General features: G+C 38.4%; 2 protein-coding genes across 3 annotated transcripts in view; one reads left to right on the top strand and one right to left on the bottom strand.

Moving 5' to 3' along the window:
- LOC127866737 (uncharacterized) overlaps positions 1–3105 on the top strand; it is a 9446-nt gene extending 6341 nt beyond the window's left edge. Inside the window, exons 3-5 of the mRNA XM_052407501.1 lie at positions 1109–1308; positions 2265–2346; positions 2550–3105. Coding sequence (XP_052263461.1) covers positions 1109–1308; positions 2265–2346; positions 2550–2947 — 680 coding nt within the window. The 3' untranslated portion in view covers positions 2948–3105. The remainder of the gene's footprint in view (positions 1–1108; positions 1309–2264; positions 2347–2549) is intronic.
- Positions 3106–4517: 1412 nt separating this feature from the next.
- On the bottom strand, positions 4518–18479 carry LOC127842963 (protein Hook homolog 1-like). Of its 2 annotated transcripts, XM_052372775.1 has the most exons (5): positions 18387–18479; positions 10110–10248; positions 8384–9045; positions 7772–7911; positions 4518–7142 (listed from the first exon to the last, which is right to left on the bottom strand). In XM_052372775.1, exons 2-5 carry the CDS (start codon positions 10144–10146, stop codon positions 6281–6283), a joined length of 1701 nt encoding a protein of 566 aa, XP_052228735.1. In that variant the 5' UTR covers positions 10147–10248; positions 18387–18479; the 3' UTR covers positions 4518–6280. The 2 variants fall into 2 exon arrangements, with proteins under 2 accessions (XP_052228735.1, XP_052228742.1); XM_052372782.1 differs by lacking the exon at positions 18387–18479 and having other exon boundaries at positions 10110–10696.
- Between the last annotated feature and the right edge of the window lie 223 nt (positions 18480–18702).

Here is an 18702-nt window from a genome sequence, read left to right as displayed (position 1 = left end):
TGGGTACGAAAAAAAATGGTTACGAAAAAAATGGGTACAAAAAAATTTAGGTTCGAAAAAAAAATGGGTATGTAAAAAAATGGGAACGAAAAAAATGGGGGGCACTGGAAAGGAGTACCCGATGGGGAACTTGACCCATTCAGCGAAGGTGGAAGGCGGGCTACATTCTCGATCAAATCTAAAAATAACTACATTTGGGGTTTTCCCAGCGTCCTTGCGTTAAAAGTGCCACCTGGCAGTGTCGTGTCGGGTTCCTGTCCCGAACCTTTCGATAAATTTGAAAGAGGACAGGAAGCTGCCTTTACTTTTATCAATGATAATCAGCGAGGTATGCCGAATAAGAAAAGTTAGCTAACTCAACTGGACTAGCTCGGACTTTTACATAGGTCGCCATTGTGAAGAATTTGTTCATGGTATGATATTAAAGGCATCTTTTCACGGTTTGGTAAATTTACTAAATTGACAAAATTAAAAAAAGTTGATTCAGATTCGCAAATTTTCGGTTTAGTTATGATTTTTGTGAGGAAACAGTATTATTGAACATTTGCCATGGTCTTATATAGCCATTATATGCATCTTTTGACGATTAAAAAACCTAAAAGTTATAAAGCGTTGCAACGCGAAAGGATTGAATTATTTGGAGAGTTCTGTTGTTGTCGTTTTAATTTGTGAAACTACGAAGATTGCTTATATAACTTATAAAATACGCGTATTACGTATGCTTGGCAGGATAGCTCAGTTGGCTAATGCGTTTTTACTTCAGGATTCCGGGGGTCACTGGTTCGAGCCCTGCTGCGGGCTACTTTTTTTCCTTTTTATATTTTATTTTTGATTTTTTACTGGAGCTTTTAAAATTTAATGTTTACATTTATGAATATAAAGCATTTCATTACAAACTTCAAAACATGCCAAAATCTGTGAAAGGGCCCCTTTTAAGTAAAACGAGCTGCTTCGCTGAAGCAGCATCGGCAAAAATAAGAAGTTGCCTGCACAGTGTGCCGATACAAACTGCTACGTTCGCGTAACTCGTATTGCGTTGTTGGCTAGTATTTACTGACAGAGGCATTGCGAATGGCCAATGCTTGCAATACAATTGTGAATCTTTCAGTGGAGCTTCTTATCATCGGCATCGCCGTCGGTATCGTTGTTGTTGTTCTAACAGCGGTGTTGGTCGGCGTCTGCTACAGCCTCTACCGGAAAAAGAAGAAGCAGGTGCATCCGCACTCGGACACGGAAACCTTCTACTCGCGATCTGAAAGCGAGACTGAGTCAAGGCCGACAACTGCTTCTCATATTCACCTCGATCCCGTGAGTAATATCTAGAAATAAAATCAGACTAATATAATACCCTCACTGGGACAAACAAACTCATGTGCAATGATATGCAGTTTACAATTTAAATTGTGTATTATCAACTAGTTAAATTATTAACAGAATACATAGATGTACTTATAAGTTTTATTCAAATAATCAATAAAAGACGTTGGTCAAGAATGCAAATGTTTAAAGCTTTTTTTAAACTCATTGTGCCCGAAACGTGTGCATGTCCTTTTTTTTTGTGGTTTTTGTGCTTTATTTTTGCATAAGTATTACGGATTGTTAAAACATATTTTAAACAGGTAAGCTTAAGGTTGCTGCATCGATCAGCAGTTTTCTAGCAGCTACATAATATTTCGGTTTTAATCTTGCTCGCAGATGTTAAATTGCTATGGAGACCACTTAGCGATCGGGTGGTCCTAGGTTAAATACTCCCAGTTGTAGAGTACACAGGATACCCCTCGCCTCCATTAGAAGGCACCACGAACTGGTTATATCACGGAAACGGATTCGAAATGACAGTCGATTAAATTCAGCTGAATAACTTGTTTAACAATTATGTTAACGATTTTTCTGTCTACATCCCCGCCCTTCAAGCTCGGTCTCCTGCACCAGCGCCTGTTACATGCCAGATACTATATTTAGCCGCGTTCTGAGAAAACTGGGCTTAATGCATGTGCGTAAAGTGTCGTCCCAGATAAGCCTGTGCAGTCCGCACAGGCTAATCAAGAACGACACTTTCCGCTTTTATGGTTTATATAGTTTCAAGGAAGTCCCTCCTTACCGAAAATCAAGTTTAGGCGGAAAGTGTCGACCCTGATTAGCGGACTGCACAGGCTAATCTGGGATGACACTTTACGCACATTCATTAAGCCCATTTTTGTCAGAACAAGGCTCATTTGATTGTGTGTGAACACGCTATTTGTACCAAGCCCATGTGGTTTCAGGAGCCAGAGGAAGCGATGTCAAAACCTGTCACCATGACACCATTCGAGCTGAGGAAACTCTACGTGGAAACATTTCCATACAGTAAGTAATATCCTTGCAAAATCCTTCCAACTCCATTTAAAGAGCATATATTTTGGATTTTCTTTATAAATCGTCTCTCATCTTGCAGGTAAGCATACATTATAATCCTATTCGGGTTTTTATTAAAGGTCTAATGCAAAAAGCTTAGTTAATTGAATTCTAACATTATTGTAAAAAATACAGTCAATTCTTTTTTGATGCAGCAAAATGGAAAAAGGGTTTCGACGGCTCCCTGCGGCCACACATGAGCCTGAAGTTCATGAACCCGCGCCTGTATGCCAGGACGAAGGGCGACGAGCGCTCCTTCAGGGACAAGATCCTGAACTACGAACTCTCCGACAGCATTACGCTACGGTCGTCGGCACTCTCCCGGATGATGCAGCAGACGAAAATGCCAACAATGAAAGAAACCATGGAGCCCGTTACTGAACCGAATGAACTTATATCGCCGAGTGACTCTCAGGAAGTAACCCCGAAAAACGACTTTGGTGAATGTCAGGTAAACGAAGAAACAGAAATAGACGCTGAAAACGTGCCGGCTGTTAATTTAGCCTTGACTAACGGCACCGTGGGCGTTGATTGTGACGTAGAACTCATGTGAACACACGGCGGTTCTAAATCGCATGAGATGTGTTAAAATCAAACTAATAGCTGACATCTTAATGTTCTGTCGGTGTCGATAAACCAATATGCCGTAAGGTAAACTGTTCTTCAGTTAGACTTGTTAGTCAACATTGAACATGCGCCTAAAAAAAACACAATTCGTTGGATATATATATATATATATATATATATATATATATATATATATATATATATATATATATATATATATATATATATATATATATATATATATATATATATATATATATATATATATATATATATTGGTGTAGGACCGTCGTTATATGTAGTCGTATGTAGAGATAAATTTGATTCCCACCTGATTTAAAATATACGTTAGTGCATCTTACTTGTTTTCCTTCAAATTATTCAATATATTGTTTTTGCCAATTAGATAAATATTTGATTTTGCATTGTTTTCAGTGTTCTGAATTTCTGGAAAATACGTTGAAATGTATCGTTTAAATCTAGGTGCTTTGAAGTGCTTCGATGTGATACATATCATATTTCTTGAAAATTATCGAAGTATTGAGCTTATTTGGTCGTTTGAGAAACTTTGTCGCTTGGCTTCCTTAATACAGCTATGTTGAAATTCATTAAAATCCTTGAACGACATAACTATTCGCTATGATTAAACATTGTAATTTTTCTTCCCTTTAAATATTATTACATTTATGTTTTTATAAATTTATTATTTAATAGTATATGTGCTGAAAAAAAGGTAAATCGATGAATACATGAAACTTTCATATGTGTTTACTACTTGCCGCACAATAGCATGTACATACATGCAGCAGAATTTCAACGTCATTTTGAAACAGAATTGCCATTTGTCAGCATAATTACATTTGATCGACTGTACATTTACGTCAATAAAACTGTTTTAAATTATACGATGACAACGACGATGATGATGCTGATGCTGCTGCTGATGATGATGATACATCATCAAACATAGGCGGCATTATTTACACATATATTATCTATCTGAATTAACGTTATGTGTGTCTGATCATATGGTATATTGACATAAATGTTGTGTTTTTTTTACAATAATGCACCGTGTGTAGTTTGGACACCGTAGTGTGTAGGCTAGGGCACTGGCACATGCACACCGAGATACTCATACATGTATATTAGTTGGTAGACCAACAACATTTATTGAGCAAAATTGTTCTTGAATAGAGCAACCACTGTACATAAACAACCACATGTATACGTGCGACTTACAATACATAATATAGCAATAAAAAAGACGAAACCATAACGTTTTAACAATTATGTTTCCGACCTTCAATAAAACTGGTTCGGGTGATATTGCCTAATCTTGTGCGAGAGTTGATTGGAAACCTCGGGTAATCAGCATTTAGATTATACATTAATCCATCGGAAATTTCCTAATTAGCGGTTCTAAAATTAAACAAGAAATGTCACCGAACGGACCCAATGAACGAAACTCGAAAATATATTCGTGACCCGAATATGTTAATTTGATTTTCAAATCCGGATATAACCAACCAGGGCAAGTATTCGTCAAACAACTCTCAGACATAAGACTTTTAATACAGAATATAATTTTTAATAATTTAAAAATTCAATAATTGTTTTCATTTAAAGTCAAACTTGAAATTAACCACTAGTAACATATTTCTTTATTAATGGAATTTTATTGCGACCACCATTGACAACATGCACATAATCAAAGTCGGGAGTGTTTTAGCGTGAATCTAAGTAGATGTATTTTCTTTATTCCAAAGCCTATGAATGAGTTATTAAAGACATTCCCGTTTTTTAATAATTGAAAATAGTTTTGCTGTGCACACAAAACTAAATGGACGGACAATAGCGCCACCCACGTCAAAGAATAGTGAGTAACGGTTATTGTACCCTATACGTCCTGCAAAAGTCTAATATGTGTATATAAAGTTTGATTCGAATCCGTTTGTGACTAGGAGTTATGATCTGCATAATAAATTGCATTATGCGGTAGTGCTGTGCGCATGAACATTATTCAATTGAAATAAATAAAATCACTGAAGAGAGTTGTAGTACGTTCAGTCTGCACTTCTCCGCCGTGTTCTTTGTAAATTTATGAAGTTCTATGTTAAAACAGTTTAAATTGAAATTGTAGACTGCACATCACAATAACTCTGTAAATAATTGAGTCGTGTTCTGAGAAAACTGGACATAATGCATGTGCGTAAAGTGTCGTCCCAGATTAGCCTGTGCAGCCCGCAGATGCTAATCAGGAACGAAACTTTCCGCTTAAAATAGATTTTCGGTTAAAAAGGACTTCCTTTAATCGAAAAATACCATTAAAGCTGAAAGTGTCGTCCCTGATAAGCCTGTGCGGACTGCACAGGCTAATCTGGGACGACACTTTACGCACATGCATTTTGCCAAATTTTCACAAAACAAGACACATATTAAAGAACAACTCGTGGTTATTTTACTTTGCACCTCGTCTCAAAACTCCTTATGAATATGAAGTTTTCGTTAGAATGCCTTCAATACCCTTTGCACAAGAAAATTGCTGTTTGTAGTTATGCGATGCACAATAAAAGAAAGCAAATTGAAACAGATCAAGATATTATACAGAAAGAGTTAGGTTTCTTGGACCATACACGGTCTCTCGATATCCTCAATAAATAGTTACTGAATAGATAGTCGTGGTCCTAATTAGCGGACGGACGGACGGGCGGAGAGACAGAAGGACGGACAATACTAGTGCTGAACGCATTTCTTCGGAAAAAATAATATCGTGATCAATTTATAAATCTTCACGACATTACATTTATTTAAATGAGCAGCAAGGTCGCTTGTCAACAGAGGGAGTTATCACGTAATAGTCAAGATAACGACGTCCATGCCGAGACAGGTATTTTCCACCGTTTTATATCCTATATTACTTTTCTTAATTTTTTTAAAAGAAGCGCTTTTTCCAGCCATATGAGTACGATAGTGATTAGCGTTTATTTCGTATTAAATTTCGCTTTATAACTCGACTAAGCTTTCTGCGATTTTTTTAGTGGAGCTGTAGTAAGGTTATCCCGCTAAGAAATTTAGAAGCGAGTAAAGTCGAGATATGAGCGAATATGAATATGAAATAAACGCCAGCAACTTTCTTGCTGATATGGCCGGACATTGAGCTGCATTTGAAAAATAATAGTACCAGTAATAAAGGGTATAATAAGGCGAATCTTGACCAGCACGTTAATACCTCCTCTGTTGTCAATCAAATGTGTTCTTTTCTTTAGCTGGTACACTGCAGGGTCCCCTCGGCGGCATCGAAGCACTAAACGATAGTTCATTCCAATATTGCGGGTACCGTGCTGTCCGACACCGATTTCAAAGTCATCCGGTCCGACTGGCTCTCGCGCCTCGAGCTAGAAACGGGAGTCAGTCGGGATAAGTCCAGCTCCACGGTGTCTATATACTGAATCTTAGAATCGTCAGTGTAGTTCCCAAGAGCCGGCGGTCGACCTGCGCGGGATTTTGAGACTCGCACGACGTTGCTAGTTTGAACGTTGAAACGTTTATGCGTTGATCGTGACGTCATTGATCCTCCGCCTGAGTCAAACGAATTTATCGGCGTCGATGACGTTATGAACGCCGGTTTGTGCGGAAATTGCGGATGCCTGTGTCCATTTGAAAGCTTAGATCTGTGAGATCGTTGATCGCTGTTTCCGCGTTCGGACACTTTGTATATCTTGGGCATTCGGAATGAATCGGACGTCCCGCGCATGATGAGATCAATCTTCTGGAGCTGCTTCGCCGCTCGATTGCTCAGCTCCGTCGCTTTGCATATAGCCGCCTGTTTCATGAGCGCCGTTATTTCCGATCGCAACATATCGGCGTCACGTGACGGTTGTTCCCAGTCCCGTGCGTAGGACAACTCGTCCTGCAGACGACGCTTTTTAAAGTCAAGCTTTTTCACTAGCTCTGATACAGTGAGTTCGAGGAAGGTATCTCCGTGAGTGTAAATTTCTTTCCTAATTTGTTCCACGAGTTTCTCTTCTGCCTCCGTGTCCTCCACGCGGTCTTCTAGCTTCTTGATTTCGTCCATGCGCAGGCGCACTGCGATGTCTAGGGACCGGATACGGATGTCCATGATGTCGAGATCCTTCTTCAGCGTCACTACGATGGGGTCCTTTGGGTGTAGAGGCGGTCTGGAAAATGAATATTTCGGTTATAAGTATCCTTCGGTTATATGTATCCTATGCAATACACGCTGTGAGGTCATTATAATTTATTTTGTGTGTGTGTGAAAAAAGGTAACAATCTTTGCAACAAACTCACATGTATTACACGTATGCGGCTTTTGATGGGAAAGCGCAATTACTATGCTGATTATGTACCGGTAATTAGCGATGTGCGAATGCGTTATGTAGCATAAAGCATATATATGGCTATCCGATGATCCATCGATAAAACATGTTATTGTCATTATAATAAAGTTTCTGGCTTTTGATTGGCGCTGCAATCAGATTCGTACAAGACAGATGACCGACGGTAGACCTAAGCATATCCGTATTGTTTTACTGGCCGTCTAGTATCTACTGTGAACATGCTCCACCGGTGTATTTATAAAGTGCTAAAAATGTATAAATACAATGTATGTATTTTTCTTTCGAATTAACTTTACCCATTATGCAAGTGCAAACTATAAAGTAAATTCTTACGATGGATCGTTCCATTCTATTCCAATTAAATTTATCGTACCAGTTTCAGTTACTTACAAACTATAATACCTATTTATTAATAATACAAGTCAAATAGATGAGACGATCGCATTTACCGTTCTTCCTCCAAGAGACGCTTGTAATTTCTCAGCTCCTCGGTCGCCTGCTTCAGCTGCTTCTGCATCGTGGTCACCTGCCGCTCCTCCATTTGCAACCGGAACTGGAGCTCTGTCAGCTGCTTGCACTTCTCGGCCACCTGGGAACCAGAAGCTGCGATTTAAAGCATCTTCGTGGGACCATGGGTCGTTGCATGTTGATCAATTTTCGGAAAACGGTGGAATTATATTAATTTTCACATTATTTTACAACAGCTGTTCTGTCACGCACTAAATAGACATGTTAAAATGCTCACATGCCACGCCATTTTAACGAATTATACCAACTTCATGCATGACAAATCGAGTATCATTAGAAAGAACTTAGAAAGCATATTCAATTTAATATGTAGTGCTGTTGGCGAACATTAATGTTTTGGCAGTTTAATATCCACGTGGACTTCTATGCCCCACACTATCATATCTAATGTGGGAACATTGATTGAACTTTATTGGTAACTTTAAATCATATAGTTACATACAAGTGATACATGGAATCTTTCGAAGTTAATGTAAAATGTAAAGAAGATACAACCGAATGACGCTTAAACTTGTTAATTCATCATTATGTACCTCTGCAACCTGTTTCCGGAGCTCATCCTGTATATTGGTGGTCCTCATGTCCGTGTACTTCTTGTCCTTTCCCAGCTGTTCCAGGTCCGCCTTTAACACTGCTATCATCTTCTCGTTGCTCGATACAGCCCGGTCCCGCTTGTCTACCTCCATTTTAAGCTTCAATATCTCCACCTTTCCCTCATCTCGCTCCTGTATCACCAGCTCTGCTTCTTCTACCTTTGCTACCGCTTTGTTCGCTATTTCTAGCTTAGTCTCTAACTCGCTCACCGCTTTAGTCGTTTTCTCCAGTTCGCTTTCAAGCGTTTCGAGTCTAGACTTTGCTTTAGCGGCTTCTCCTTCGGTCTTCTGTATCTCATTCAACAGCAAGTCTTGTTTTCTTTCCCAACGCTCTTCTTTTTGTTTATGTGCAGCTATGATGTTCTTATCTGAGCTCTGATAGTGCTTGATAATTTCTTTCTTTTCGTTGAGTTCCTGGTACAGATCGGTTATCGTTTCCGAGCTCCTGCGCACTGTGATGTCATAATCGTTGCGTAACGCGTATAACCGGAAGTTGATATCGGCCTGCTCCTGCCGCAGTCTCTCCTCGATGTATTCCGAGATGGCTCTGATCTCATCTGACGTTAGTTTTGAAGCCAACCGCTTGTGCTCGCGCAGTACAGCTATAATATTTACATGTAAATGACAATCTAATTTTCAACATTAATAACACCTGTGCTTTAGAAATGTAGACCCATTTTAATTGACAATCTTGTCTTAACAATATTCAACCGAAATGTATCATAGTTGAAGGAAGATAATAAATAAATAATCAAGATGATGACTATAGAAAAAAAGATATCGATGATGACACATTTAACTTAACTTTAAATAATTTTATCACATTACTTTTATTACCACTATTAACTGCGACTTACATAGTGCAGTATTTAAATATTTATACGTAAGCCTAATAAAAGAAAAAAACAATCGAATGTTATTTTTATTGAACAAATGTAACTCTTTATTTAGTATCTCACTTGGGGAGGTGGTTGATACCTGCTATGTGATGTAACATGAGAATGGCGATGGTGATCATTATCGAAAAAAGTAACAAATATTAGAAATTCGATTTATAAAATCCATAAAATTAATTCTGAAAATGTTGTTAAGAGCTTATAAAAGCTAATAACAGTAGCAAGCTCCCACAAGCGATTAATTATCATTGAGTTTAACGGCATTCGTTAACCATGCAACATAGGCTATCAATTGACAGCAAGATGAAATAAATTGATATCGGCTTGCTGAGAACAGCCCTGCGGGTCGGATTTTATGAAATATCGACGGGCTAGATGACACCTTAATGACCATGGATTAGGTCACTCGGTGGGAAATTAATATTTCCCAAGCGCAATATTCTGAAACTGTGGCAATAATTTAAATTAAAACAAGACTCTAATTTCCAAGATACGATTGTCAATAAATAGTTATAGGAAATGAGTTTGAAACAAAACAAATCTGGCCTTATATTTAGAGATTGAACTACGGTCTTGTGAATTTATTCGCACGACATCGTACCTAAAATTATTGTAAAATGGACAAGTTATGCGTGCGAACCACCATCACAGCATGCTCGAAATTTATGTACGTACTTATCAACATATATGTTATTATCAAAATATATTGTCTAACACAACAATTGAGCTTTTAAATACAAACGTTAAATTGTAACAATATCAAACGTTACCCTCAAACCCAGGCAATCCGTTCGCAGCGCTCGTCATAGTAAAGCCTCTGTCGACATCGCAACTATAAATAGACTGACGCCCTCAGACCTTGACCTTTGTTTTCCCGCCGTAGCTAAACTCGCCGCCCCTGGACGTTACCTGAAACACATCGTCGTTAATGCATTCGTTGATGCATTAACCCTCTCTCAGTGCACTCTTCAATAATATTCATTAACCAACTATTTCTCTACTGCTCAGTCCTCTTACAGTTATTGTCATTTTGCCTTCTTTTACATATATTCCGTGCTTTGGCAATTGTCTCATCAATATAATGAGCACGTTAACGGTTCTGAGAATATCTACCTGCAGATCGGTAATTACAGCTTATTCAATATAATGTACAAGAGTGAAAGCGGTAGTATCATAATCCGGTATTAAGTCACATAATTTCTTGTGTATATTTGATGTCCATCCCACAGACCAGGTTTTTGTCAGATACAATTAATGATCGATACAAAATAGCGTTGTGTCAAACTTTTCAGGAATATTATAGATAAAAAATACTCGTAAAGACATTCCATTTCACGCTGTTACCTATTCAAAAATGATGCATTTGTTTCGGAATATAAAACACTTTTTAACAAACTAAACTTGTATCTGTCCAATGTTCTGTGCCATATAGATAGTGAGATAAACCAACGTCGAGTGTATTGTACGACTGCCACACAGTCACAACACTCATCTATGGGTAAATTTCTATCATAGTATAAACAAACAAATATTGGCCTTGTATCGCACTTAGAGGTACTTTACAGGAAACAAAACCTGTCGTAAAAGATAAATGAGTATTTATTATGATTTTAGTACCAATAATAAATATTGCGAAGATTGATGCACGTAGTTGATCGTTCATCAAGGCGGCAATGCACTGTAAAACTATGCTACGATTCAAATGTCGATTCTGGACCTAAGTTGTCCGTAATGAAACAACTTCAGAGTCATTCAGAGGCTTTGGTGGTTTTGAAAATGCGGTCTGTAGCAAACGTTAATTACCATTAGAACTGTGATCATCGGCGTTTGCCATTAACGAAAACGAGTGTGTGTCAAATACCCGTACTTAAAAACACTGGAAGGAGATAAAAACGTATTTGGCACAACCATCGTGTATGCCCTACAACCTATTTGTACGCCTTGCGACGCGTGTGCCATGCAATGTGTATGCCCTGCAATGCGTGTGCCATGCAATGTGTATGCCCTGCAATGCGTGTGCCATGCAATGCGTGCGCCTGAGATATATATGGCTCAAAATGTCCACGCCCAACGATGTATATGCCCTGCAATCTATATGCCCTACAATGTATATGCCCTACAATGTATATGCCCTGCAATCTATATGCCCTGCAATCTATATGCCCTACAATGTATATGCCCTGCAATCTATATGTCATACAATGTATATGCCCTGCAATCTATATGCCATACAATGTATATGCCCTGCAATCTATATGCCCTACAATGTTTATGCCCTGCAATCTATATGCCATACAATGTATATGCCCTGCAATCTATATGCCATACAATGTATATGCCCTGCAATCTATATGCCCTACAATGTTTATGCCCTGCAATCTATATGCCCTACAATGTTTATGCCCTGCAATCTATATGCCCTACAATGTATATGCCCTGCAATCTATATGCCATACAATGTGTATGACCTGCAATCTATATGCCCTACAATGTATATGCCCTGCAATCTATATGCCCTACAATGTATATGCCCTGCAATCTATATGCCCTACAATGTATATGCCCTGCAATCTATATGCCATACAATGTATATGCCCTGCAATCTATATGCCCTACAATGTATATGCCCTGCAATATATATGCCATACAATGTATATGCCCTGCAATCTATATGCCCTACAATGTATATGCCCTGCAATCTATATGCCCTACAATGTTTATGCCCTGCAATCTATATGCCCTACAATGTATATGCCCTGCAATCTATATGCCCTACAATGTATATGCCCTGCAATCTATATGCCATACAATGTATATGCCCTGCAATCTATATGCCCTACAATGCTTATGCCCTGCAATCTATATGCCATACAATGTATATGTCCTGCAATCTATATGCCCTACAATGTATATGCCCTGCAATCTATATGCCATACAATGTATATGCCCTGCAATCTATATGCCATACAATGTATATGCCCTGCAATCTATATGCCATACAATGTATATGCCCTGCAATCTATATGCCATACAATGTATATGCCCTGCAATCTATATGCCATACAATGTATATGCCCTGCAATATATATGCCATACAATGTATATGCCCTGCAATCTATATGCCATACAATGTATATGCCCTGCAATCTATATGCCCTACAATGTTTATGCCTTGCAATCTATATGCCCTACAATGTATATGCCCTGCAATCTATATGCCCTACAATGTGAATGACCTGCAATATGCATTGACTACAATGTATGCCCCGTTGTGTGTCAACCCTACAATGTGTGTGCCCGCAATTTGAATGTCCTGCAATGTGTATGCCCTGATATGTGTATGCCCTACACTGTATATGCCACGCACCATGTGTACCCAGCACACCGTGTGTACCCCGCACACCGTGTGCATCCCGCAATGTGTGTGCCCTGCAATGTGTATGCCTTGATATGTGTATGACCTACAATGTATATGCCCCGCACCGTGTGTACCCCACACCTTGTGTACCCCGCACTGTGTGTGCCCTGCAATGTATATGCCCCCATATTTGTATGCCCTTCAATGTATATGCCCCGCACCGTGTGTACTAAAATGTGTATGTCCTGCAATGTGTATGCCCTTCAATTGATATGCCCTACAATGGGTATGCCCTACACTGTTATTGCCCTAAAATCGGTATGACCTACAATGTGTTTGCCCGTCAATTAGAATTAAAGACAAGTAATATGCCCCGCAATGTGTATGCCCTCAAATGAGTATGCTCTGCAGTTCGTGTGTTCTACAATGTGTATGTCCTACAATGGATATACTGTGAAATGTGTACACCAAGAAATGTGTATGCCATGCAATGTGTATGCCCTACAATGGTTATGCCCTGCATTGTATATGCTCCCTTTAAGTGTATGCCCTAGTGTGCATATGCCCTGCAATGTACATGTTGTGTAATGTATTTGTCTTATAATGTAAATGTCCTAAAATGAGTATGCCCTACAGTGGGTATGTCCTTCAATGGGTATGCCCTGCAATGTGTACACCCTGCAATTCGTTTGTCCTACCAGGCGTATGTCCTACCATGCGTATTCACAACAATATGTATTCCCCACAATGTGTTTGCCCTCTAATGTGTATGCCATACAATGGGTATGCCCTTCAAAGGGTATACCCAGCAATGCGTACATCCGGCAATGCGTATGCTCTGCTATGTGAATGCCCTAAAATGTGTTTGCCCTGCTTTGTGTATGCCCTTAAATATATATATATATATATATATATATATATATATATATATATATATATATATATATATATATATATATATATATATATATATATATATATATATATATATATATATATAGTTATATAAGCACGCTGCACATTTTTTACTTTTATTATATATATATATATATATATATATCCTGCAATGTGTATGCCTGAAATGTGTACACGCTGCAATGCGTATGCCCTGCAATGTGTATGCCCTACAACATGAATGCCCTTCAATGTGTACACTCTAAAATGAGTATGCCCAACAATGTATTTGCTCAACAATGTGTATGCCCTTCAATGTGTATGCCCTACAATGGGTACATCCTGCTAAGTGAACGCCCTACAATGTGTATGCCCTGCAATGTGTATTTCATGCAATAGGTATGCCCCAAAATGGGTATTCCTAAAATGTGTATGCCCTACAATTAGGCATGCCTTACAATGTGTATAACCTAAAATGTAAATTGCTTACATATGTATGCCCTGGTATGTGTATATGCCTTGTTATGTATATACCCTACAAAATGTATACCCTGCAATGTAAATACATTGCAATATGTATCCCCTACAATATGTTTGTCCTAAAATGTGTATGCCCTGCAGTGTATATGACCTGCAATGTGTAAGCTCTGCAATATATATGCCCTTCAATGTGTATGCCTCACAATTTGTTTGCCCTACCATATGTATGGCCCGTGTATGCCGTGCAATATATATGCCCTGCAATTTGTATTTCCTACAATTTGTATGACCTTCAATGCGAATGCGCAAAAATATGTATGCCACTAAATGTGCATGCCCTACAGGGGGTATGCCCTACCATGTGTATGATCTGCATTGTATATTCCTAGACCTAGATCTAGACCTTTTCATGTATTGATACTTTATTTAACAACTTATGGAATTCAATACTGATCACATGTCATGCCTCATATATGTTACTATGTTTTGATCATGCATACTCATGGACGGTTTGTCTATTGTATATATTGAATAAACCATATATTCCCCGCAAGTTGTATACTTTGCAATGTAGATTCCCCGAAATTTATATGCCCCGCAATGTGTTAATCCTGCAATGTATATTTCCTGCAAAGTGTATGACCTGCAACGTACATCCCCTTCAATGTACATGCCTCGCATTGAATATCCCCCGCAAAGTGTATACAGTTCCATTTATATGTTCTTTAATTTGTATGCCCTGCCATATGTATGCCCTACAATGTGTATGTCCTACAATGTGTTTGCCATGCAATGTGTGTGTCCCGAAATGTGTATACCCTAGTTGCAATAATCCAACTCCCAGCTATTGATCCTCCTGGTCGTTGGGAGCTGTACGTATGTACTCATAAAAGCTCAGAGCATTCAAGAGGAACTAGTGTATACCCCACAATATGTATGCCATTTGTATGCCCTGCAATGTCTATGCCTTACAATGTGCAGGGCCTCAGTGTATGTCCAACATTATGTATGCCCTACAATGTGTTTATCCTACAATGTGTATGCCATGCAATGTGTATGTCCCGAAATGTGTATACCCCACAATGTGTATGCACTACAATGTGTATGCACTACAATGTGTATGCCCTACAATGTGTATACCCCACAATGTGTATGCACTACAATGTGTATGCACTACAATGTGTATGCCCTACAATGTGTATACCCCACAATGTGTATGCACTACAATGTGTATGCCCCGCAATGTGTATGCACTACAATGTGTATGCCCCGCAATGTGTATGCACTACAATGTGTATACCCCACAATGTGTATGCACTACAATGTGTATGCCCCGCAATGTGTATGCTCTACAATGTGTATTCCCTGCAATGTGTACGACCCAAAATTTGTACGACCTACAATGTGTATGCCCTAAAATGTATGTGCCCTGCAATTTGTATGCCCCTCTATGATTTTGCCATGCAAAGTGAATGCTCTGCAATGTGTATACCATGCAATGTGTTTGTCATGCAATAAGTATGCCCTTAAATGTGTATGTCATGAAATGTGTATGTTTGCATTGTTTATGCCCTGCAATATGTATGCCATACAATGTGCATGCCCTGCAATGTGAATGTCCTGCAATGTGCATGTCCTGCATTGTGTATGCCCTGCAATGTGTATACCCTGCAATGTGTATGTCCTGCAATGTGCATGCCCTGCAATGAGTATACCTTGCAAAGTGCATGTCCTGCAGTGGAAATGTCATGCAATGCGTATATCCTACAGTGTGAATGTCCTACTATGTGCATGTCCTGCAATGTGCATATCCTGCAATGTGTATACCAAGCAATTTGTATAATCTGCAATGTGAATGTTCTGCAATGTGTATACCATGCAATGTGTTTGTCATGCAATAAGTATGCCCTTAAATGTGTATGTCATGAAATGTGTATGTTTGCATTGTTTATGCCCTGCACTATGTATGCCATACAATGTGCATGTCCTGCAATGTGAATGCCCTGCAATGTGCATGTCCTGCATTGTGTATGCCCTGCAATGTGTATACCCTGCAATGTGTATGTCCTGTAATGTGCATGCCCTGCAATGAATATACACTGCAAAGTGCATGTCCTGCAGTGGACATGTCATGCAATGCGTATATCCTACAGTGTGTATGTCCTACAATGTGCATGTCCTGCAATGTGTATGTCCTGCATTGTGTATGCCCTGCAATGTGCATATCATGCAATGTGTATACCAAGCAATTTGTATAGTCTGCAATGTGCATGTCCTGCAATGTGTATACCTTGCAATGTGCATGTCCTGCAATGTGTATGCCCTGCAAAGTGCATGTCATGCAATGTGTATACCCTGCAATGTGCATGTCATGCAATGTGTATACCCTGCAAAGTGCATGTCATGCAATGTGTATGCCCTGCAATGTGCATGTCCTGCAATGTGTATGCCCTGCAAAGTGCATGTCATGCAATGTGTATACCCTGCAATGTGCATGTCCATGCAATGTGTATGCCCTGCAATGTGCATGTCATGCAATGTGTATACCCTGCAATGTGCATGTCCTTGCAATGTGTATGCCCTGTAATTTGTATAATCTGCAATGTGCATGTTCTGCAATGTGTATACCCTGCAATTTGTATGCCATGTAATGTGCATGTCCATGCAATGTGTATGCCCTGCAATGTGCATGTCATGCAATATGTATACCCTGCAATATACATGCCCTACGATTTGTATGCCCTGTTCTTTAAAATAATGTTGCGTATACAGTCAATGCTAATTTATTTACTTTTTATAGTAAGTTTTGAAATGAGCATACATGTAGTTTAAAACGCGCGATGCTGTTATCTATTTCAAATCTATTCAATATCATATTGGATCCGAACGTTTTGACGTCTATAAAAAACAGATTTCAGAAAACGTTTTGATGCGATTGGTCGACCTAGTGTTTTTCTTTAAATAACAAATTAACACTGGGTGGAATTTATATAATTAATAAGACACTTACATCCCTTTTAATAATACTTGTAATAAAAATACCTAAGTCGCTAGATGGACAAACAAGGGCCGTTTATGACAGTCACTTCTCATTTTACATAATTATTTAAGTTTTTTATATAATTATTCGTTTATGACACTTTGGGTATCATATAGGTTGTGTACAACATGTAAAACATGTGCATGTTAAGTATTTACTGCCGATCTTACTTTGGTCTGAGACAAATAGTCCATCTTTAATAGTCCTGCATGAACTACATTCATAACAACGTAAGTATACAGAACAACAAATTCACGTAAGCGTTATCAACTAATTATTAAATCCATGTATGTTAAATGCACTCTACAATATTTCTACAATCCGTTGATAAAAAGCACATGCGCTGATGGAAATTGTTTGTAGTTTCATTTTTTTGCTTCCAGCCGATTTTTGTGTAATTTGCATATCAATATTCGATATGATTAAATGTTCAATCGATAATTTAAGAAACATCGTGGGACCTGTATACGAACGCCCGTTGAAGTAAAATTATGAATTATTCATGATCTTAATGAGTCTAATCTGATTTTGATGATACTCATCAAAGATTGATTCATATCGGTCGGTATAGATCTAGTAATAGAGCAATATTTGTAGAACACTCGATTTGCTATGTCACGGTGCCTATACCACGTGACTTTTTCGGATCTATGTTGGGAGAATAATCGCGACCCAGTTAACATTTTTATGGATCTCTTTTTAAATATTTCGCCATGTTTAATGGGTTAAAGAGGAGAGCCCGCTCAATCGTGATAGTTATCTATAGGTATCATGATCTTTTTAAACAAATACGTATTTTTTTCAGTAAAGTGCAACCGCGCGTTTATAATTTGAAGTTCCCACACTGATCAGACATTTTTCTAAGCGTTCAAACGCGCGGATGCACTTAACTGAAAAAATACGGATTTTTAAAAAAAAGATCATGATGCCTAAATGTTCAGTATTACTATTTCCTCACAAATATCATAACTAAAAGGAAAATTTGCGAATCAAAAACAACTTTTTAAAATTTTGTCAATTTACCAAAACGTGAAAAGGCCCCTTTAAGCCCGGTTTTCCCCAGACATCGGCTAAATCAAATATGTTAATGTATTTACGAAATGGCTATGAGAAAAAAAGATATTAGCACATTGAAGCAACATAATGTTCAAAGACCTTTAAAGTAATACCATATGTTACTTAATGTTTATAGAAAACATAACAAACATGAGCTTTCACATTCTTCACGTTTCCATATAAAGTGACATGGTTACAATAATAATAAATGACCATTACCCAATATAGTAAAACTCCTTATAGCCATGTAACATTTTCATTTGTATATTACAACATATGTATCCTTTCCGTACATCCATCTGCATAGATTGTCGAATGTTTTATTAATAGAACAGTGTACACAGTGTTTGCAAGGGCTTGTTAAATTTACAGGTCACAAAACTAAATACTATACCGGAGTAGGGAATATTGAATTAATTATCTCTTCGCACCCCTTCGCGGTCAATTTTCTGGTGGAAAAAAAGCGGCAGTGTGCAATAATCTGACCTATGATAAACGACACCTTCAAAGGTCGAACTGACCCTGATTCCGATAC

Source organism: Dreissena polymorpha, chromosome 1 (assembly GCF_020536995.1).
Source record: "Dreissena polymorpha isolate Duluth1 chromosome 1, UMN_Dpol_1.0, whole genome shotgun sequence".
NCBI classification, from domain to species: domain Eukaryota; kingdom Metazoa; phylum Mollusca; class Bivalvia; order Myida; family Dreissenidae; genus Dreissena; species Dreissena polymorpha.
This window is presented reverse-complemented; position numbering and strand designations above follow the sequence as displayed.